The sequence below is a fragment of the Lepidochelys olivacea genome (assembly GCF_965140295.1).
Source record: "Lepidochelys olivacea isolate rLepOli2 genome assembly, chromosome: 3".
Taxonomy (NCBI): domain Eukaryota; kingdom Metazoa; phylum Chordata; order Testudines; family Cheloniidae; genus Lepidochelys; species Lepidochelys olivacea.
In genome coordinates, this window is record NC_140413.1 from 18,366,466 (window position 1) to 18,390,938 (window position 24,473).

The following is a 24,473-nucleotide window of genomic DNA, read 5'->3' on the forward strand; positions in this document are numbered from 1 at the left end:
TTGCTAGAGCAGACTGAAAGTTCTGAAAATGGGAATCTCAAATGAGACAATCAGAATAATTTCCAATCCCCAGCACACATCATCACTTGATTAGACTTCTGTACCTGGTAAAAGTGCAAGCAAGATATAAAGTTTATTGTGATTTTTGGATGATATACAATAGTTAATTACTCAGATATATTTGAAACCTAACCCAGGATAGGTAAAGGGATTGGAGAAAATAATCATTATGTTTGAAAATCTGGGTAGATCACTTTTTTTGTAAATCTCTGACTTCATATTTTATATGAATATGGCTTCATATTTTGTAATTTTTTTTAAAAACATGTCTGGCCACATGTTTTCAGAAGATTTTCTAACTATGATATAAAGATGATGGGGATTATGTAGAAACAGCAGAATCCCATCCGCATATAAGCAGTTTTTCTCTTTGTTTTATATCTCGAATAGTACTGCAATTTCAGTCTCAAAAGCATTTTAAAAATATTGATTAATGTACCCCAACAACAACTGTGTGCCATGTGATGGTAAATTTTAGTATCCTTATTTTACAGTTAGGGAAACAGAATACATTGAAACAAATTGCCTAGTAGCACCAAACAAGTCAGTGTCAGAACTAGAATTAAACTCCAGAAATGTGTTACTTACAATTCTGTGTTCACAACTCCAACCATGCTTCTTTCTTGAAGCCCTGGGTTTGTGACTGTATCTGAACTGTGACAGCTACGTGTTCAATAGGAGGCAAAAAATAGTGGTGAGAGAGAAGGGGATCTAATTGCATATACCTCACATCAATGAAAAGGGATTAGATGGTATCCTATTAATAGTCTGTAAAACACTTTGGCCTCCAACATGTTATAGCAGATTTTATTTTCTCCCCTCTCCAAGGAGCTTTATTGGGTCCAGTATAAAAGTACATCAATAAGATAAAAATTAGCATTCCCAATACAGCACAATAAACATCAAACATGGTCTGAGGCTACCTGCCAAAAAATTCAGAAACTTATCTGGGACTTGTACAACCAGCAAGACAAGTAGCCCATTTAGTCTGAGGCTTGGTTTACACTACAGAGGTAGGCTGATGTAAAGCAGTTTATGTCGACCTAACTCTATAAGTGTCTACACCATAGGTCAGCAACCTATGGTACGTGTGCCAAAGATGGCAGGCGAGCTGATTTTTAATGGCATGCTGCTGCCTGCCAGGTCCCAGCCGCCAGCCCCGCTCAGCCTGCTGCCTAACCCAGGCCGGGACCCCAGCAGGCAGCAGCTGTGCCATTAAAAATCCTGCCCGCCATGGCCCGCTTTTCTCCGGCCTCCCCCCCACGGGGGCAGGGTGAAGAAGCTTGGTCCTGCTGGCTCTCGCAGCAGGGCAGGCAAGGTTTCTCCCTCCCCCGTCATGCTGGGTTCCTGCCCCGCCTCCTCTCCCTCCCTGCCACCGATCAGCTGATGGCCCTTGCGAGGGAGGGGGAGAAGCGGAGCTGCAGCGCGCTCACTGCTCCAGGGAGGAGGCGGAGAAGAGGTGGGGATGGGGCCTTGGGGAATGGGGGGGGGGGGAAGGAATCAGGGCTTATCCCCTCCAGCCCCCTGCCGTGAGCCACTCTGGGCAGGGGGCTGGGAGCACCCCCACGACCCTAGCCCACACCCCCAGCCCTCTGCTCTGACACCTGCACACCCCTCACACACACCCAGCCCTCTGCCCTGGCTCCTGCATCCCCCACAACCCCAGCCTTGACTCCAGCACCCCCCACACCCCAACTCCTGCACCCCCTTAACATGTGCCCAGCCCTCTGCCCTGACTCCTGCACCCTCCTCACATACCCCCAGCTCTCTGCCCTGATCCCGGCACCCCTCCCCCCTCCCCTGACCCCGGCACCCCCCTCACATACACCCAGCCCTCTGCCCTGACCCCTGCACCCCCCCCACACCCCAGCCTCCTGCCCTGATTCCTGCACCCCCCCACAACCCCAGCCTTTACTCCAGCACCCCCCACACATATCCAGCCTCCCCACAACCCATGCCCTGATTCCTGCACCCTCCTCACACACACCAGCCCCCAGCCCTGACTCCTGCAACCTGCATACATACCCAGCCCCCCCACACTCCATGCCCTGACTCTTGCACCCCCCACATTCTCACCCCCACCCTGAGCACCAAACGGGAGCTCCTGCACCCCCCCCCCATTCCTGCCTGCACTCCTTGCACCAAATGGGAGCTTCCCAGGTAAGCACTCCAAACCCAAACCTCCTGCCCCAACCCTGAGCCTCCTCCCTTATTCAAGCTCCTGGCCAGACCCTACACCCCAACCCGCAGCCTGCTCCTTCACCCGCAGCTCTGTGCTCAGTGCACTCCTACCCTCAGCTCAGTGCAGAGAGAGAGAGGAAGAGAATGGGCAAGAAGCAGGGAGAAGGTAGGTACCCATTCTATGTGCGCAGGGCCGGGATCCCAGGCCAGTAGTGGGCTGAGCAGGGCTGGCAGCCGGGACCCTGGCTGACAGGAGCCGGCGGACGGAACCCCAGACTGGCAGCAGGCTGAGTGGCAGTAGGCTGAGCTGCTCAACCCACTGCTGGTCTGGGGTCCCGGACGCCGGCCCCACTCAGCCTGCTGCCTGTCTGGGGTTCTGGCTGCCAGCCCCTTGCCGGCCGGGATCCCAGCAGCAGGCCCCGCTCAGTCTGCTGCCAGCCTAGGTGAACGGAACCCCAGGCAGGCAGCGGGCTGAGCGGGCCGGCGGCGTAAGATCAGCATTTTAATTTAATTTTAAATGAAGCTTCTTAAACATTTTGAAAACCTTGTTTACTTTATATACGACAATAGTTTAGTTATATAATATATAGACTTATAGAGAGAGACCTTCTAAAAAACGTTAAAATGTATTACTGGCATGCAAAACCTTAAATTAAAGTGAATAAATGAAGACTCGGCACACCACTTCTGAAAGGTTACCGACCCTGGTCTACACTAAAATATAGCTCCCACTGATGTAGCTCGCTCACTTCACCAACTTAATAACTCCACCTCCACGAGATGGTTAGCACTTAAGTCGATGTAGTTAGGTTAATGCAGTGTCAGTTTCTGCCTTTCAGAAACTGTCCCACAATGCACCACACTGGCAGTTAACTTGACGCAAGCACTTCTGGTGAGGACTTGCGCTGCTGACACAAGGATTGTAGTGTGGAGATGTTTAACCGATTCAATTACTGTGGTGGCTGTACATCGACATAACTTAGGCCTACTTAATTTTGTAGTGTACACTTGTCCTGACTATTGAGAGAATTTCTTAATAGTGCAACTTATTAGACTATGGCATAGTTTCCACAGAAAATGGTGGAAGTCCCATCCTTGGAAACATTTATTCATATAGTCATTCCATTGACTTAAAATAAACTACTTGACTGACTAAATTTTTGCAAGTTTTGGTCTTTATACAGAAGCACCACTCTCCTGGTTGACATGCAGCCGCCCCTTGGATAAGACACAGCAGTGCTACACAAAACACAGCAATGCTACACAAAAGTTCAAATCTCCTGCATGGCATTGTCATTTATTCTTTGTGCCTCCTTCCTCATCTATAAATAAGGATAATACTCCCTTTGTCTGTCTGTATTTAGACTGTAAGGTCTTACTTTGAGGCAAGGGCTCACTTATGTGTATGAACAACACATAGAGCAGTCAGGGTCTTAATCTAGGCTCGGGTTTCTAGATGCCACTGCAATGCAAATAATGAAATAAGGGCTGGATGGGGAGAGGCAGTTCGATGATCTATAGACTAGGACACTGGAGTGGGAGGCAGGACATTTCGGGTATACGCCCATCCATGTACCTCAGTTTCCCCATTGGCAAAATGGGGAGGGTGCTCCTGAGCCCCTTTGTAAAGCACTTTGAAAAGAGCGAGGCATGATTCCCCCTGCTGTTCACACAGCCTCAGAGTCTGTGCAGCGGGCGTCTCAGGAAGCCTGTTCCGCACACCCCTGAGCAGGCAATGGCAGCAGGCAGCTGGAATCCCCCCGCCCCCACCCTTTGGCTGCAGGCACGCACAGCCCCCGCCCTCAGGGGAGCTCTGGGCACTAGGGCTGACTCTGAGCCAGCCACTCTCCTCCCCTCCCCCCGCCGCACGCAGAGCAGGGCCCATAGAGCGCGCGGCGCCGTGCTAGAGAGTACCCAGCAGGGGCCGCCGGGCTTGCGCAGCGGCACAGCGCCCCCAAGCGGCCGCCAGCGGCCTCGCGGAGACCGAGCAGAGAAAGGGAGAGGGAGAGTAATGGCGGCCAGTTAGTGGGTGACTGAGCCGAGAAGACGGCGGCGAACTCGGCGAGCTCGGTGTGTCTCTCTGCCCAGCCGCCCCGCTCCCCGGGAGGAGGCGCCCCGCAGCCCTCCCTCCGCGGCGGCGGCTCCCCGCGCCCGCCTTCGCCGGGGCCATGGTGAACACCAGGAAGAGCTCCCTGCGCCCCCTGGGCAAAGCGGCGGCCGCCGCGGCCGGCAGCCATTTCATCTCGTCCCGGACCCGCTCCTCCAAGAGAGGCACCAAGGCCGGGCTAGAGGAGGAGGCGGCGGCGGCCCGGGTGAGGGAAGCGCGGGGGCCGGAGAAGGGCTGGGAGGGCACCGCTGCTGCCTCTGTCGGGGCTGGCGGGGCAGGGGGTAGAGGCAGGGCTGGGCAGACGGGGCGGGGGGCACCGGCGCGGCTGTCTCTGCCCGGGGTGGGGGAGTGACTGGGGAGCCGGCGGCAGGGGCGAGGGGATCCGCCCCCCCCCCCGGCAGTGCGGGGGTGGGGCGGTGAGGGCGAGCGGGGCTGGGATTTGCGGGGGGCCGAGGGGTGGCGCTGGGCTACTTTCCGGTGTGCTCAGCTGAGCTGGGGATGCCGCTGGGGAGAGGGACGGCGGCGCCAGGGGTGAAGAAGGGGGCTGGAGGGCGGATGTGTGTGGGGCCAGCGTTGGGGGACAGGGGTTACAGCTCGTGGGGGGGGTGGTGGTGGTGATGGGAGACTTGGGAGCAGAGGGACAAAAGTTCTCGTGCCGCTGGCTAGCTACATCTGTGTGCGAGAGGGGAGCGGACAAGCTGCTGCTGTGCCCGGCAGGGGACCGGGGAGGTAGGAGCGGAGCAAAGCTCCCTCTCTGGCTGCGCCTGGGACTGCACTGGAGAGACAACAAGAAACAAAAGTTTGGAGCTGGGGCTCCAGTAACTTACATATTGACCCCAACTCACCTACGACCGCTGACTGCATCAGCCTTGACAGCCCTGCTTTGAACCTGTCTCCTGTGTTCTAATCCCTCCCTTGAAAAGCAAGGGAAAACGATAATTTTGCCTGTTTGGTTAATTAGTTGTTTTCCCAACATGATTTATAATCAGAGCTTTGATTGTATGGTCTACTCACAGCTGAATCCAACAGCCTAATGTATGAAACTAGCATTTTGTAGATTGTAATTGAGATCTGCTGCCAATTTCAGGAGGCTTGTCTCCACCCTTTCTGGAAAGATTTGCTGACAACAGATACATGCTTCTCCTTGTCAACATTTATTAGAGGGGGCTCCTTGTGTGATAGGAAGAAAATTGATTGCATTACAACTTTTCTGCTGGTGGTTATTGTGCTCTGATCTGAAAACCATATTCTAAACATAAAACACTGTAGGTTGCCCCTGCACTCAATGTATCTAGAAAGACTTAGGGCTGAATGAATACAGGAGTGACACAGCTGAGGGTCAAAATGTTTGACAGTCATGCACCAAGGGACCACATCCCATTCACTGCTAAAGAGGAAGAGAGAGACAGACAAGTAGAAAAAAAGAAATAGCAGCCAGAGAAGTTAAAAACCCTTTCCCCCTCCCTTTGTTTACAGACACTAGAGAACACTATTGACTAGGTGTCCGCTGTAAACCGTATGTACTTTTTCAGTCCTCTCCTGTTTCTTCTTAATTTCCTTCTTTTTTTCCCCTCTATCTGATTTTTCTCTTCAGTTTCTGCTCTCTGTTTCTTTTCTGTGTTATGGCTGGTAAAGCTTCTCACACACATTCCAGTATGCCGGTCCCTTGGGCCTGGTGTACTGCGTGAGCCAAAGTTTGGCTTAACCCTCTCTGGCTTGCTGTGTAGAGGAGTGTACTGCTGCTAAGCACTAAGATCATAGAATCATAGAAGATTAGCGTTGGAAGAGACCTCAGGAGGTCATCTACTCCAACCCCTTGCTCAAAGCAGGATCAACCCCAACTAACTGATCCCAGCCAGGGCTTTGTCAAGCCTTAAAAACCTCTAAGGATGGAGATTCCACTACTTCCCTAGGTAACCCATTCCAGTGCTTCACCACCCTCCTAGTGAAATAGTTTTTCCTAATATCCAGCCTAGACCTCCCCCACTGCAACTTAAGACCATTGCTCCTTGTTCTGTCATTTGTCACCACTGAGAACAGCCTACCTCATCCTCTTTGGAACCCCCCTTTCAGATAGTTGAAGGCTGCTATCAAATCCCCTTCTGCAGACTAAATAAGCCCAGTTCCCTCAGCCTCTCCTCATAAGTCATGTGCCCCAGCACCCTAATCATTTTTGTTACCCTCTGCTGGACTCTCTCCAGTTTGCCCACACTATAATGGGGGCCCAAAATTGGATGCAGTACTCCAGATGTGGCCACACCAGTGCTGAATAGAGGGGAATAATCACTTCCCGTGATCTGCTGGCAATGTTCCTACTAATGTAGCCTAACATATCTTGGCAACAAGGGCACACTGTTGACTCATATCCAGCTTCTCGTTCACTTTAATTTCCAGGTCCTTGTCTGCAGAACTGCCACTTCGTCAGTCGGTCCCCAGCCTGTAGCAGTGCATGGGATTCTTCCGTCCTAAGTGCAGGACTCTGCACTTGTCCTTGTTGAACCTCATCAGCCCAATCCTCCAATTTGTCTAGATCACTGTGGACCTTATCCCTACCCTCCAGCATATCTACCTCTCCCCCCAGCTTAATGTCATCTGCGAATGTGCTGAGAGTGCAATCCATCCCACCATCCAGGTCATTAATGAAGATGTTGAACAAAACTGGCCCCAGGACAGACCCCTGGGGCACTCCGCTTGATACCGGCTGCCAACTAGACATCGAGCCATTGATCACTACCCATTGAGCCCGACGATCTAGACTGCTTTCTATCCACCTTATAGTCCATTCATCCAATCCATATTTTTTTTAACTTGCTGGCAAGAATACTCTGGGAGACCGTATCAAAAGCTTTGCTAAAGTCAAGGTATATCACGTCCACAGCTTTTCCCCATGTTCAACGAGCCAGTTATTTCATCATAGAAGGCAATTAGGTTGGTCAGGCATGACTTGCCCTTGGTGAGTCCATATTGACCGTTCCTGATCACCTTCCTCTCTTCCAAGTGCTTCAATATGGATTCCTTGAGGATCTGCTCCATGATTTTTCCAGGGACTTGTAGTGTTCCTTTCTATTGATTTAAAATGCACATCCAAATGATTTTTCTTGTTATGGAGTGAGGGAAAAGGGTAAGTAAAATTGTCCTGAAAATCATTATATCCATACCAAGATACTTATACAAATCAAGTGTTTCTAAAGGCAAGTGTGTATCTTTGCATGACCTAATGGATTTGTTTTGGAATACATTGGAGCACTCTTACATTGTCAGGCACACTCCAAGTATTCACTGTTGGTGTTGGTCTTTTTTCTTTAGAAAAACATAAGCCAAAAGCTAGCGGAACTTATTAGAAGCTTTTGCCCTTCTTCCTTTTCAGATTTTTAGTGCATACATATTTTCACTTTCAGTATGCATTTCATACTGTAGCTTTAAGTATGGGAAGCTGTTGTTAATGTTAAGGTCTAAGAGATTGATAATGAAGTACAACAAACGTGATTAGGAATATGGAACAGCTTCCGTGTTAGGAGAGATTAAAAAAACTGCGACTGTTCAGCTTGGAAAAGAGATGACTAAGGGGGGGAGATATGACAGAGAGCTGTAAAATCACAAATGGTGTGGAGAAAGTGAATAAGGAAGTGTTATTTACCCCTTCACATAACACAAAAACCAGGGGTCACCCAATGAAATTAGTAGTCAGCAGGTTTAAAACAAACAAAAGAAAGTGCTACTTCATCTAAATATAGAGTCAATTTGTGGAACTTGTTGCCAAGGATTGTTGTGAAGGCCGAAAGTGTAACTGAGTTTAAAAAAAAGAATTAGGTATGTTCATGGAGGATAAGTGCATCAATGGCTATTTGGCAAGATTGTCAGAGATGCCACCCCATGCTCTGGGGGTCCCTGAAGCCTCTGACAGGCAGATGGTGGGACTGGACATCGGGATGGATCACATGATGATTGCTCTGTTCTGTTCATTCCCTTTGAATCATCTGGCACTGGCCACTGTAGAAAGATGAGATACTAGGCTAGATGTAACATTGGTCTTGACCCAGTGTGGTTATTCTTATGTTCGTAGGCTCTCAGATCTCAATGAAATAATGTTAAAAATATCTACCAATTTTCTGTGATTTAAAATGTTCCAAAATCAATATGGCAGTTAGACAGCAATATTTATATAGAAAAAATAGCTGAAATTAAAAAAAACCACCCCAACCCATGATTTATAAATTTACTGTTATGAGACAGTGTTGTAGCTGCAGTGTGGGGGTGACATGGGTGGATTGGCATGTCATGTATGTGGGTTTGGAGACATTGTTTCATTTACTTCTCAAGTTCGTTTTAATGATGTCTCTTTAAAGCCTACCATAGATATGTGATCTGAGAACCCCAGCTCTACTGGTGGTCTGGTGAATGGGAAGATAAAGGTTGCAGCAGACTGCAGGCACTCTACAAATCAAAAATGTTGTCTGTATCTTTGTGACCCTGAGTTTACTTCCACAAGAGTATTGACTTGAGATCCCCGTGGAATGCTGTTTCTTGAATATGTTTGCAAATACCAGTCAGGGAGCATTGCTAAGATGATGATGATTATTTATTTTTGTGATCCATACCATGGATTAAAATTGAGCCAACAGTATGCTGTAAAAATGTTGGCCATACCTGATACAATAAATGCAGGGCTATAAGGTGTACCTATCTGTTTTGTTGCTCTTCCATGTCTTTCCCCTCTCACCCCGCCTTTTGTGGTTTTTCTTGGCATTTTCGAATATATTAAGTTATATGCACACATTTGTGACGCTACACTTGAAAAGACCCAAACTTAGGGGAAAGGAATATATGAGATTTAAATGTCTAACATATTACATGTTAGTATTATGTTGAGTAACGTGTTTCAGGTGATTTATTTGGTAGATTCAAAGACAGATATAATCATAGACGATCAGGGTTGGAAGGAACCTCAGGAGGTCATCTAGTCCAACCCCTTGCTCAAAGCAGGACCAATTCCCAACTAAATCACATGTGCTGTGTACTGATCAAATATTAAGAAAGTCAACTCGCTTAATAGATCAAGGAATCAGATTTTTATTCTCTGAAATGGAATGGCAGTATTTAGTACATTTGAATGTAAAGAGGAGGAAGTGAGGTGTATTGTTTTTAAACTTAATTTGTTTAAAAACAAATTTATGAGTAATGGGAGGTTTGGTTGCCTTTTATGTAATTACAGAATTATCATTTTACTATTAAAATTTGACTTGCAAGTGTTTTATGCTTGATATTAAAATATTCTGACAGGAACAAAATTTATCAGACTTATCACAGCTAACTTTTCAAAATGATAATTTTATGAAAGTAGGTTTATGAACTTCAATTTTGAACCTCACTCAAACTGTTAAAAAACGTTTTAAGTAAACATTTTTTTAACCATAAAATACATGCAAGTGTTTGCGTTCCTATTGTTAATTTACAAAACCAATTTTTGGATATCTTTAAGATACTGATATAGGAATTGTGATTGCAACGATTGGGTTTAATTAGACATTGACATTAACTTACTCTACAGTATTGAGAGGAGATTCTTTAACGCAGTTGCAAAAAACTAAAAGCCATGTATTTATTTCTCAACTAATATTATTGTAGTTTTTTAATAATGCCACTGTATTGGTTAGACATTTTAGAAATTTAGATAAGATTAACCTAATTTAATTAGGCAAGGCAGCATTAAAAGTACTTTAAGAGCTACTTGAGGGAGGGGCACTCTGATTACTGTAATACAAGTTCCTAGCTAAAAGTAGGACTGCCAACATTATTCAGTAGCAACATAGAGCTCTCCGTTGTACGTAATTGCTAATAGGAGCACAGACAGAACTGGGGATTGACATAAAGCACTGTAGTTACATGGAACATAAGCACTATACAGCATTTTTATGATTCATTGTAACAATTAATATATATCTCTGGATTCAAATTTCTAAATGTATAAAAATTAATTGAAATAATTCTTTCCACATTAAAGGTGTGAGAATATACCTTTACAGATTATTCTGCAGGGTATATAGTCATGGCTACTCTTTAATGGTCAACAGTTGAAACACATTCAAATATTTTTGACATGTTTTTGTTTTAATTTTAAAATATTAGTTTTAAAACTTGCGTACAAATTTGTAAAAATTAAAGAAGTATTTTTTCCTTTCAAACAGAATAGCAAAAGACATAACATTTTTGTTTTGAAAAACGCTTGATGCGGGTTAATGAGTATTATTGTCTTTCCTTTTTCACTTGACGTTCTGTTTTTACAAGTTGTAAGGACTTGTTGGTTTGGAATTTCCTTTTGATGGTTACCTTTTTGACAGTGCCTAAGACTCTTAATGGCTATTCTATGTATTTGAAATAAAAACATTGGAAAATTCAGTGATCTCGGGTCACGTAGGAAAAAGAAAATGACACTGCTTTGCACTTCTGTTTAAAAGTTCTTTAAAGAAAAATATCCTTCCTAAAGATGCTCCTGTATTTTCAAATCTGAGTTTAGTCTTCGTTTTACTGGTTTTAGTAACGCTAATGGGAGTATTTCAGCTAAAACTTGCACAATCCTTATGAAGTTATAAAAAAGATTTCGGTTAAAGGCAGATTCTTGAGGAAACCCATCTTTTTAACGAAAGCTAGGTTGTTTTTTTTTCTTCTTCTTGTTTTAGTGGTGTTCCTTACTTTGAGACCTGGCATGAGAAATTCAGGAATAAATCATGTAATTTGTTTCTTAGTACTGTACTGTGTTCACACATCTGTGCATAGTGGGAAATGGAGCAGTTGTTCCAAGTGGTCAACTTCCTGCCAATATTCTAGTATACATAAAGCCTGTTTGACATTATATCACTTAATGTGCCCAAATGGATATGTAGGGATAGAATTTTTCAAAAGCAGTCTACCAAATCATTTTGCTTATGATAATCTGGGAATTGAATTGGGTCACATACTAATGGCTAATTTTCATATAGAAAAATAATTACACATTTTGCTTGAAACTGCTGGTCATATTCTGCAGTCATACTATTCTGGATTTTGACCTCCTTGGAACTCAGAAGTGAAGCAGGATAAGACCTAATTAATATGTGAATAAGACCTCCAAATAACTTTCGGGAAATGGTGTTGATGATATAGTAAGTTGTGCTCTTTCCTCTAAGTACTAAACCAGTATCCCAGTGTAGCATTAATGGAGGCTGCTTATGGAGCTGCCATCTTTCAGATGAGTCTTAAAACAGGTCACAGACACTTTTCATTAAAGATCCCATGGTATTTTTTCCCAGAATTGTGTTTAGCTTGGGGTTCTGCAAGGTAATTAGCTCAAGTAATTACGTTCTGATCACGCAGTTCCCCCTGTACTTTCAGTTGGGTGTGGTATATTGTTCTGTACTTTCTGCCCTAAACAGCTGTGTACTGATAAACTGTTGATCAGCCCAGTAATTGAATTTATTACTGTATCAATCTTTATAAAGCTCTTTTCCAGTACCTAGGCGTGGATGACCTTTAGTCTTCTGTTACTCTGATTGTAGCTATGACCTGGTCATTTCAGTGTGTGATATATTATTTTACAAATATATCACTCCCAGTTTGGGCAGTAAAAGCCCTCACACCACTTCTAGAGCAGAGAGAGAGGACCATGAGCTTATGTGTCTTTCCAGGTATATTTCTCTATCCTTTTTTCTTTGCTATTTTCTCCCTGGTTTGCTGGCTTCTTGTTTTGCTCTCCCTTTTCCTTTGACTCACTTTCCTGGTCTCCTGGTCCTGGTCTTGTCACGTTAACGTGCTTCCTCATTACTTTTGGAAGGTCTTTTGCTCCTCAGTGTCTCAATTCCCGCAGCCCCACTGGTCGCTGTCCAACTGCGATGGACGTTTCAGGTCCCAGCATTCCTCCGATCCTCCTGCTCAGTGATTTTCACCCAAATAATTTTGCTTATTTATTTAATTAGATTTATAGAAGTGCTAAGAGGAGTGCCTAGCCATACACTTTAGGGTTTCTTGACCTAACTTAAAATACGTACAACAAACACATTGCTGTTTCAATAGCAGTAGAGAGGAAGAAATTTGGCTGTCTACCTTATATGATATTTCTATAGCATCTTACATCATAAATCTGAAAGAACTTTTACAAATGATATATATTATGCACCCTTTTTTAAAATTTAAATTAATACATGAACTCAATATATATTTCAAATGCTTTGATAATAGAATCTAGAAATTTCTGTAAGGTGGGAAAGATGTCTGATAACATAGTTCAATATAAAACTGGCTAATTTTTTTTATTCAATTTTTGCGGTGTTAAATTAACTAAACCAGGGGCTCTTAATGTGGCGGTTATGAACAGGTATCAGGTAATTACAAATACTCTGCCCTTTTCATAGTGGTAAATGGGGTGGTCCCTGTATAAAAATTTGGGTACCAATATGCGAAAAAATGGAGCACCACTGCACCAGGTGGTTGTTTCTTTTTCTAACTAGTAAATGTCAAAACTGCTCATCAATACTTGAAAAGAGTAGGAGTTATTTTTTAGTTATTAGTAAACATCTGTATGACTTGACATGCCTGAAGTTGAAGGAAGTTGTAGGAAATCAGAAGTTGAATAAACTGAAGTAATGAAAATGATTCTTCTGATGTACACTGTCAAGAATGAAGTAGTGAGTGGGAAAGGATTCATGCTTCTTTTAAAGTTCAGAAAATAAGCTTCTTCAGATTTATCAAATGTGCAACTAAATTAAAGATTGGTTATTGAAGCAGAAGAGCAAAACATTGAAAAAGTTTTGATGATTCTGCAAGTAAGGTATTTCTGATGCCATAGTCACCATTGAAACATAGCATCAATCATTATGTAAGTCAGTTCCAAGGCTGTCCAGCAGCTGTTCAACATCAGGAATGTTTTCTGTTCTTCAACATCCAAAAAACCGAACAATTTGTCTGTGACTATGGCATACAAACGATTGAAAGTAAAGACTTTGGTAAGAAAGTCAGTCTTTTTTATGCAATAAATATCACCTTTCAACCTAACACAAAGCGAGCAATTTAAATAAACGATTGAAGCACTCATCACAAATATGGGTTTCAGAGTAGCAGCCGTGTTAGTCTGTATTTGCAAAAAGAAAAGGAGTACTTGTGGCACCTTAGAGACTAACAAATTTATTTGAGCATAAGCTTTCGTGAGTTACAGCTCACTTCAACAGATGCATTCAGGAATGTCCACTGAATGCATCCGATGAAATGAGCTGTAGCTCACGAAAGCTTATGCTCAAATAAATTTGTTAGTCTCTAAGGTGCCACAAGTACTCCTTTTCTTATCACAAATGTACTTCTCCAGACAAATTTAAGCTTGCTACTAGATGCTTTAAATAAACAGAGGAAAATTTAAAGAATTAAAATAATCATTGACACTGATGCAGGATAGATGGGTGAATATGAAGTAATTGAAAAGTAAGGACTGCATGTATACATGCAGTCATTATTCCTATGTAATGCTATTGAGTCTGTGTGAGAAAAGAAAACCACAGAATATTTATTATGTCCAAGTAGCTAAATGTGTCATCCAAATATTCAGGGACAATTATGACAAGGGAGAGTTCTTTGTGGTTTTCCTCAGACAACCAAATTAAAATGAAAAAGAGGAGAGCTCAGGTGCAAACATTGTAAACTTCTGACTCATAAGTGGTTCAGCATGCTTCTGAGAAAGAAGCAACCCATAACACAGTCCTCAAGCACATGGAGGAAGATCAAAAATAATTTGGCATCCATGATCAGCCTTCATGGTTGGTTGAATGGAAAAAGCAGGCTTTATGCTTTAGTTCTCCAGTGACACTTGATGGAATTTTTAGTAAGGCTGTGTTGCTCTGTTTTCTTCCAACTACCATAAATATGATTAAATTTGCACCGAGCATGAAGAGCACTTAAGTGAAAGCATTTTACAAAAGACTGTAAAAGAAAGCACTAAATTTACAAAAGCAATTGAAAGAGGTTTTGAAGGAATTTGACAAATTACAGGAGGATGACACTATTGTCAGTCTCGGGAAATCTAAGGGTATGTCTACACTACGGAATAAGGTCGAATTTATAGAAGTCGGTTTTTTAGAAATCGGTTTTATATATTCGAGTGTGTGTGTCCCCCCAGAAAATGCTCTAAGTGCATTAAGTGCATTAACTCGGCGGAGTGCTTCCACAGTACCGAGGCTAGAGTTGACTTCCGGAGCGTTGCACTGTGGATAGCTATCCCACAGTTCCCGCAGTCTCCGCTGCCCATTGGAATTCTGGGTTGAGATCCCAATGCCTGATGGGGCTAAAACATTGTCACGGGTGGTTCTGGGTACATATCGTCAGGCCCCCGTTCCCTCCCTCCCTCCATGAAAGCAAGGGCAGACAATCGTTTCGCGCCTTTTTTCCTGAGTTACCTGTGCAGACGCCATACCACGGCAAGCATGGAGCCCACTCAGGTAACCGTCACCCTATGTCTCCTGGGTGCTGGCAGACGTGGTACGGCTTGGCTACACAGTAGCAGCAACCCCTTGCCTTGTGGCAGCAGATGGTGCAATATGACTGGTAGCCGTCATCGTCATGTCCGAGGTGCTCCTGGCCTCGTCGGCTGGGAGCGCCTGGACAGACATGGGCGCAGGGACTTAATTTAGAGTGACTTGACCAGGTCATTCTCTTTAGTCCTGCAGTCAGTCCTATTGAACCATCTTATGGTGAGCAGGCAGGCGATACGGATTGCTAGCAGTCGTACTGTACCATCTTCTGCCGGGCAGGCAAGAGATGAGGATTGCTAGCAGTCGTATTGTACCATCTTCTGCCGGGCAGGAAAGAGATGAGGATGGCTAGCAGTCGTACTGTATCATCTTCTGCCAGCCAAAGATGTAAAAGATAGATGGAGTGGATCAAAACAAGAAATAGACCAGATTTGTTTTGTACTCATTTGCCTCCTCCCCTGTCTAGGGGACTCATTCCTCTAGATCACACTGCAGTCACTCACAGAGAAGGTGCAGCGAGGTAAATCTAGCCATGTATCAATCAGAGGCCAGGCTAACCTCCTTGTTCCAATAAGAACAATAACTTAGGTGCACCATTTCTTGTTGGAACCCTCCATGAAGTCCTGCCTGAAATACTCCTTGATGTAAAGACACCCCCTTTGTTGATTTTAGCTCCCTGAAGCCAACCCTGTAAGCCGTGTCGTCAGTCGCCCCTCCCTCCGTCGGAGCAACGGCAGACAATCGTTCCGCGCCTTTTTTCTGTGCGGACGCCATACCAAGGCAAGCATGGAGGCCGCTCAGCTCACTTTGGCAATTAGGAGCACATTAAACACCACACGCATTATCCAGCAGTATATGCAGCACCGGAACCTGGCAAAGCGATACCGGGCGAGGAGGTGACATCAGCGCGGTCACGTGAGTGATTCCCAGTGGCTGCGAAACTTTCGTATGCGTAAGGGCACTTTCATGGAACTTTGTGACTTGCTTTCTCCTGCCCTGAGGCGCATGAATACCAAGATGAGAGCAGCCCTCACAGTTGAGAAGCGAGTGGCGATAGCCCTGTGGAAGCTTGCAACGCCAGACAGCTACCGGTCAGTTGGGAATCAATTTGGAGTGGGCAAATCTACTGTGGGGGCTGCTGTGATGCAAGTAGCCCATGCAATCAAAGATCTGCTGATATCAAGGGTAGTGACCCTGGGAAATGTGCAGGTCATAGTGGATGGCTTTGCTGCAATGGGATTCCCTAACTGTGGTGGGGCCATAGACGGAACCCATATCCCTATCTTGGCACCGGAGCACCAAGCCGCCGAGTACATAAACCGCAAGGGGTACTTTTCGATAGTGCTGCAAGCTCTGGTGGATCACAAGGGACGTTTCACCAACATCAACGTGGGATGGCCGGGAAAGGTACATGACGCTCGCATCTTCAGGAACTCTGGTCTGTTTCAAAAGCTGCAGGAAGGGACTTTATTCCCAGACCAGAAAATAACTGTTGGGGATGTTGAAATGCCTATATGTATCCTTGGGGACCCAGCCTACCCCTTAATGCCATGGCTCATGAAGCCGTACACAGGCAGCCTGGACAGTAGTCAGGAGCTGTTCAACTACAGGCTGAGCAAGTGCAGAATGGTGGTAGAATGTGCATTTGGACGTTTAAAGGCGCGCTGGCGCAGTTTACTGACTCGCTTAGACCTCAGCGAAACCAATATTCCCACTGTTATTACTGCTTGCTGTGTGCTCCACAATATCTGTGAGAGTAAGGGGGAGACGTTTATGGCGGGGTGGGAGGCTGAGGCAAATCGCCTAGCTGCTGGTTACGTGCAGCCAGACACCAGGGCGGTTAGAAGAGCACAGGAGGGCGCGATACGCATCAGAGAAGCTTTGAAAACCAGTTTCATGACTGGCCAGGCTACGGTGTGAAAGTTCTGTTTGTTTCTCCTTGATGAAACCCCCCGCCCCTTGGTTCACTCTACTTCCCTGTAAGCTAACCATCCTCCCCTCCTCCCTTTAATCACCGCTTGCAGAGGCAATAAAGTCATTGTTGCTTCACATTCATGCATTCTTTATTCATTCATCACACAAATAGGGAGATGACTACCAAGGTAGCCCAGGAGGGGTGGTGGAGGAGGGAAGGAAAATGCCACACAGCACTTTAAGCACAGCATTTTAAAAGTTTACAACTTTAAAATTTATTGAATGACAGCCTTCTTTTTTTTGGGCAATCCTCTGTGGTGGAGTGGCTGGTTGGCCGGAGGCCCCCCCACCGCGTTCTTGGGCGTCTGGGTGTGGAGGCTATGGAACTTGGGGAGGAGGGCGGTTGGTTACAGAGGGGCAGCAGTGGCAGTCTGTGCTCCAGCTGCCTTTGCTGCAGCTCAGCCATACACTGGAGCATACTGGTTTGGTCCTCCAGCAGCCTCAGCATTGAATCCTGCCTCCTCTCATCACACTGCCTCCACATTTGAGCTTCAGCCCTCTCTTCAGCCCGCCACTTACTCTCTTCAGCCCGCCACCTCTCCTCCCGGTCATTTTGTGGTTTCCTGCACTCTGACATTATTTGCCTCCACGCATTCGTCTGTGCTCTGTCAGTGTGGGAGGACAGCATGAGCTCGGAGAATGTTTCATCGTCAGTGCGTTTTTTTTTCTTTCTAAGCTTCACTAGCCTCTGGGAAGGAGAAAATCCTGTGGTCATTGAAACACATGCAGCTGGTGGAGAAAAAAAAAAGGGACAGCGGTATTTAAAAAGACACATTTTATAAAACAGTGGCTACACTCTTTCAGGGTAATCCTTGCTGTTAACATTACATACATAGCACATGTGCTTTCGTTACAAGGTCTCATTTTGCCTCCCCCCACCGCGTGGCTACCCCCTCAACCTTCCCCCCTCCCTGTGGCTAACAGCGGGGAACATTTCTGTTTAGCCACAGGCAAACAGCCCAGCAGGAATGGGCTCCTCTGAGTGTCCCCTGAAGAAAAGCACTCTATTTCAACCAGGTGACCATGAATGATATCTCTCTCTCCTGAGGATAACACAGAGAGATAAAGAACGGATGTTGTTTGAATGCCAGCAAACATACACTGCAATGCTTTGTTCTACAATGATTCCCGAGTATGCGTTACTGGCCTGGAGTGGTAAAGTATCCTACCATGAAGTACGCAATAAGGCTGCCCTCCCCAGAAACCTTTTGCAAAGGCTTTAGGAGTACATCTAGGAGAACCGCGAATGCCAGGGCAAAGTAATCCTTTCACATGCTTCTTTTAAACCATGTATAGTATTTTAAAAGGTACACTCACCAGAGGTCCCTTCTCCGCCTGCTGGGTCCAGGAGGCAGCCTTGGGTGGGTTCGGGGGGTACTGGCTCCAGGTCTAGGGTGAGAAACAGTTCCTGGCTGTCGGGAAAACCGGTTTCTCCGCTTGCTTGCTGTGAGCTATCTACAACCTCATCATCATCATCTTCTTCTTCTTCGTCCCCAAAACCTGCTTCCGTATTGCCTCCATCTCCATTGAAGGAGTCAAACAACACGGCTGGGGTAGTGGTGGCTGAACCCCCTAAAATGGCATGCAGCTCATCATAGAAGCGGCATGTTTGGGGCTCTGACCCGGAGCGGCCGTTCGCCTGTCTGGTTTTCTGGTAGGCTTGCCTCAGCTCCTTCAGTTTCACGCGGCACTGCTTCGGGTCCCTGTTATGGCCTCTGTCCTTCATGCCCTGGGAGATTTTGACAAAGGTTTTGGCATTTCGAAAACTGGAACGGAGTTCTGATAGCACGGATTCCTCTCCCCAAACAGCGATCAGATCCCGTACCTCCCGTTCGGTCCATGCTGGAGCTCTTTTGCGATTCTGGGACTCCATCATGGTCACCTGTGCTGATGAGCTCTGCATGATCACCTGCAGCTTGCCACGCTGGCCAAACAGGAAATGAGATTTAAAAGTTCGCGGTTCTGTTCCTGTCTACCTGGCCAGTGCATCTGAGTTGAGAGCGCTGTCCAGAGCGGTCACAATGGAGCACTGTGGGATAGCTCCCAGAGGCCAATACCATCGAATTGTGTCCACAGTACCCCAAATTCGAGCCGGCAACGTCGATTTAAGCACTAATGCGCTTGTCAGGGGTGGAGTAAGGAAATCGATTTTAAGAGCCCTTTAAGTCGAAATAAAGGGCTTCATTGTGTGGACGGGTGCAGGTTTACATCGATTTAACACTGCTAAATTCGACCTAAAGTCCTAGTGTAGACCAGGGCTAAATTGATTTAATTAACAACGAATATCTGGAACCATACAAGAACCAAAAAACAAAACAAGAAAACAGCTCAGGGAAGCTATGGAACCTTTCCATGACTCAGTCAAAATGTCTGACCCCAAATATAACAATGTTGATCATAATTAATAATACCTAGCACTTACTTCACTTTCATTAGTAGATCTAAAAGTGCTGTACAAAGGAGGTCAGTATCCTTATCCCCATTTTTTAAACTGAGGTATAGGGAGGGAAATGACTTGCCCAAGATCACCCAGCAGATTGGCTTCAAAGTTAGAAATTGAACCCATGTCTCTTGAGTCCCATTCCAGCAGGTTATTAATGCTTCCCTATAAAGGTTATAGGTTGAACCCAGAACAGGAAGAACAGACTGAAATGTGGATGATAGAGAGTAATCTTGAATTCTTTCCTTCTCTCCTAGCATGTAAAATTGAAGATCCAGATTTCCACCTCAAATTGCTGATGGGGTGGGGGGACATGTATGAACATGGTGGAGAACTCTGCAAGTTTTTAATCTTCCAGAAGATAATGGTATTCAGAACTTTTGTTATAGTTTTCCCCCCTAAATCCGCACTCCTAGCCTACTCTTCATCAGTTGAGAATGATTTGCATTTGTGTATCTTTTTTGGCTGAGATGGTTTCAATAGGCTAGGTGCAGAAAAAACAAATAGGTCATTAAAGTGTATTGGTATACAAGGACAGATACAAAAGATATAGATCTGAACTTTCTTTTGGAAAAAGTGTATATCTTTTTATGTCTGACGAATAAAAATGTTTAGAAAGTGAGCCCATATAATATAATATTTAGTGGAACATCCCTCCTCCCTCAAGAAAAAACAAGTAGTATTTTCTTCTAAATAGGGCATCATAATAGGCCTGTCTGATATGGTAGAAACAAGATACATTCTTTAGCAGGTCACCTCTTTGTTTTCTTCCCCACTTGTTACAATCATCTTAAATAAAAAAAAATCCTTTAGTAGCCCAGTTCATCAATACCCTGAGACATCTTTGCACGTTTGCATTGCTGTTCAGAATATACAAATAAGCAGTGGTTACTGACCCCAGATTTTCTAAGGTTAGTAAAAACATTGGTCTCATGAGCAATGTTAATATCTACAAATCATAAATCTCTTTCAGGGAGATATAAAGGCAGAAGTAGAGATACTTTTGAGTATCAGTCGGCAAAGCAAATTTCCTGATATTTAGTTGTTTAATACAAGTAAATATCAGGAGGTTAATTTGATGTTTGTAAAATGAGAAACAAGAAAATAGTAATTGAAATAATTTGGACACCTTTAAAACTATGTAGTTAAGAAATCAGTTAAGAAATTAATTTAAAAAATATTGAAATTGAATATGTTGCTGAAGATGGTGAATTGTAGAAGAGGGAGACAATATAGATGTTGAAGGGAGTAAAATAATAGGTAGAAAACTCTATTGTATCAAGTTTTGCTGAAATGATATGAACAGTATCATTGTGTTGGATGTGGCCACAGGTTAAGGACATGGGAATGGAGTGGCATATTATTCCATAAAATACATGATTGAGAGAGCTGGTTTTATCATGATGGAAACCGTTTTTATACCAGGGTGTCCACTTATACAAATTTCAGTGCAGCTGAATCAATAGTTGCACTAATGGGAATCTTCTTCTGAAATTCCCAAATTGTATAAATGGCCTAAATGTATCAGAACTCTTATTCCAAAATTAGATTGAATTGAGAGTGCCCACTTAATAAAAATCATGAGATTAAATTATAGTGTTGCTTTACTTCTACACCTCTGATTTCCTAAGCAAACTGAGTTACTTATCAACTTGGTTGGAATTGTCAAGGCTTGTCGTCATTGACGACTTCATTATCCATGTGGATGATGACCTTCTAGGTTAATTCATAATCCTTTTTATTTACCAGGGAATGGTAAATTTTTTCAAGCCCAGGCCTAGATCACATTGGAACTATTTGTTTTGTGGTTGAAGTGCAGTTCAGATAAAACAAAGGTGGTGCTTGTGGATTTCAGAAACAACCAGAAGACGTGTCAGAGGCCTCTTTGATGGAGAAAGCATATGCTGGTCCTGCATCAGCAACTTTCCTCAATCAGTAAACCTGTGGAAACACTGGTTACTTCTGGATAGCCAGACAGCAGCTGTAGCCAAGTGATATTAACAAACATACAAAGATTACTTTTTGCAGTAGCAAGTCTTTAAAAAAAGCAACCAAAAAGCAAAAGAAGCAACAAGAAAAAAAAGACAAGAATGTGCAAAGCACCTTATTTGTGTTTCTATTCTGTTTAGGTCCAGTAAAGAACAGAGACAACTGTACGTTATTTTTATTATTGAATCTGCCAGAAAAGTCAACCTCTACATAAATTACCATGATTTGGACATGTATATGTGCATATTTATTTATTTATTTTCCCCTAAAGTTAATTAAGTATTTTTGGAAAAATTGTCAGTGTCCACCAGCAAGAGTTGAGGCCACCAAAAAATTTGTTGAGAACCCCTAAACTAGATCATATCTTTAGAGAAACATCCAATCTCGATTTAAAAATTCCCAGCGATGGAGAATCTACCACTACTCTTGGTAAATTGTTCAAATGGTTAATTGCCCTCGTTGTTTTGTGCCTTATTTTTACTCAGAATTTGTCTATCTTAAACTTCTAGCCTCTGGATCTTGCTATATGTTTTTCTGCAGGATAGAAGAACTCCAGAAGAGAAATTAAAAATATTGAAAGGAAAGGATACAGTTGAAAATATAACAATACTGCATGTGAGCAGTTTTTGTTGAATTTTGTGTTTGATGTGATTGTAGATTAAAAGTATAGAGTGGGAAAGGAAACATTCTTCTACACATGCGTGAGTGTGTATGTGTGTATTTATATATATTTTTTTAAAAGGTGTAAGTTCAGTTTCCCTTCATTCTCCCCTTTCTCCATCCAAGTAAAAGGAGTGTAAATGGATTATAAACTTGCAATCATATCTCACACTTAGATTCTTTGCTGGCATTAGTCCATTAATTTAAGTGGCATTAGATTAGCAGAAAATTTGGCTCACCACCCGTGACTCTCATTGTTGGCTCTTTGCTCCTTAGTATGAGACTAACCGAACTCCCTTAGCTGTGAAGTTTTGTTTTTATTCTTGAGCACAACAGTAGTAGTGAAGAGCATGACCGTTGTGCTCCTCTTAGAGAGTGTGTAAACGGCACCTTCCAAACTTCAGTCAGTTCCTTAGTTTCAGTTGGTAAAGGAGCTTCCTGGAGGAGACTGCTTTATTGTTCTAGCTCTTTTGGATCACAGTGAGGTTCAGTATCCTCTTCTCTCCTCTTCTCAGGTCCAGTATGGTTGTGCAAAATTTTTCAGGCCTCATGAGCTTCCATGCACTTTAGAACTTGTTTATTTTCATGGTATTTTGGTTTGGAACCAAACCATTTCATGGTTTATTTTCATAGTATTTTGCTTTGGAACAGAGTTTTTGTTCCTGCTACTGTGTTGCCTCGATATTGTTTCAGCCAACACACTGGCACTACCAAGATATTTTAGTGGGTGTTCTCTGCACTCTGGTGGCAGCATTGCTATCAGCACGAGATACCAGCTCCAGTGCCACAGTTTCATAGTAGTCTTAAGGCTGTTCATTGCATTAGTGCCTGCACAGCTGTTTCAGTGCTGACTTAATTTTGAAGCTTGAGCCCATCTCAGTGCTTGTTTCTTTAGTGGCCGTAGAGACCTGCTCGGGTCTAATTTTTAGGTCTGACCTGGACCCAGGCCCATCCAATCTGAGCCTGAGAGGGTTGAATCATTTTTCTGACTCGACTCTTCCACCTGAACCTGAGTCACTGCCACCTCCTCCTGCCCCTGAGGTCGGCTCTCTTCCTCCTGCTTGGCCCCATGGGTAGGAGGAGGAGAGCTCACTCCACCTGAGCTTGAAAGGGTCCTGTTGTTTTCCCACTGGACCTGGACCAAACGCTTCAGATTACTGTGTGTGGAATCAAAATAATTTAGGTCTTTTCCTTGTGCTAGCTTTCAGGGTTTCACGGTGAAAAATGTTGCATAGACTGCAACATCTCTTGCACCAAATCTAATTTGGTGCTTTTCGTATTTGGAGTGGGTTTGATTGTCTCACACTCAGGTTAATGTTAGGTGCTAGTATTTTGTAGCTTTCACAAAACAGGTTAAGAATTAATACTCTAGAAGTAATAATAATTAAAAGTTACTGTAGCCTATGTTAAGCAAAAACCTGCTTTGTTTTTAATAATGGTGTGGTATTAAGTTTACAGCAAGTTATCAAATGGCTTTAGGTAGGATTGCAGTCTTTTTCTTCTTTACTCAGCTTTGTTCTCCTGTACCACTCAGGCTAGTTTCAAACAAGTGCTGCAACTTCACTTGCAACTCTGCTTCTGTGTTGCACAGAGAGACTCCTGGCATTTCAGAAAGGAAGTGTTGATTAAGATTGACTTGCATTAGTGGTGCACTTCAGTAATTGCCCAGAACACACCTTTGGCAGTTCACATTACCTACAGTCACATCTGTACATGCTATGGCATAGGACTATAATTTCGTGAGTGTTCAGTGGATTCAAGGTATAGACCTTGCTGTCCATTTAATGTTTGGGAGAGCTCTAGTACCGATTTATCTGAATTTTAATAGGATTTTGGGATCCAAAACCGCTGCTTTATTTTAAAGTTTTAAAATTTGATTCCACATTGTTGGTTAAGAACAGAAATTGAAAGGTACAGTGACTAGAGTGAAATCCCTGCAAGCTCCATGGACTCTTTTCAAAGACACCATAATAGAGGCTCAACTTAAATGTATACCCCAAATTAAAAAACATAGTAAAAGAACTGAAAAAGAGCCACCAAGGCTTAACAACCATGTAAAAGAAGCAGTGAGAGATAAAAAGGCATCTTCTAAAAAGTAGAAGTCAAATCCTAGTGAGGTAAATAAAAAGGAGCATAAACACTGCCAAATTAAATGTAAAAATGTCATAAGAAAAGCCAAAAAGGAGTTTGAAGAACAGCTAGTCAAAAACTCAGAAGGTAATAACAAAATGTTTTTTAAGTACATCAGAAGCAGGAAGCCTGCTAAACAACCAGTGGGGCCCCTGGACGATCGGGATACAAAAGAAGCACTTAGACGATAAAGTCATCTCAGAGAAACTAAATGAATTCTTTGCTTCAGTTTTCACGGCTGAGGATGTTAGGGAGATTCCCAAACCTGAGCGTCTTTTGTAGGTGACAAATCTGAGGAATTGTCACATATTGAAGTGTCACTAGAGGTGGTTTTGGAATTTTTTGAGAAACTTAACAGTAACAAGTCACTGGGACTAGATGGCATTCACTCAAGAGTTCTGAAAGAACTCAAATGTGAAATTGCGGAACTATTAATTATGGTTTG

The 24,473-nt window shown here is 43.8% G+C and overlaps 1 protein-coding gene across 3 annotated transcripts in view; it reads left to right on the forward strand.

Moving 5' to 3' along the window:
• The first annotated feature begins 4,231 nt into the window (after window positions 1-4,231).
• The window catches only part of ATAD2B (ATPase family AAA domain containing 2B), a 173,179-nt gene continuing 152,937 nt past the window's right edge, over window positions 4,232-24,473 (forward strand). For all 3 annotated transcript variants that reach the window (XM_084624746.1, XM_084624747.1, XM_084624748.1), the window contains exon 1: window positions 4,232-4,553. In XM_084624746.1, the coding sequence (XP_084480872.1) occupies window positions 4,410-4,553 (144 nt within the window). In that variant the 5' untranslated portion in view covers window positions 4,232-4,409. The remainder of the gene's footprint in view (window positions 4,554-24,473) is intronic.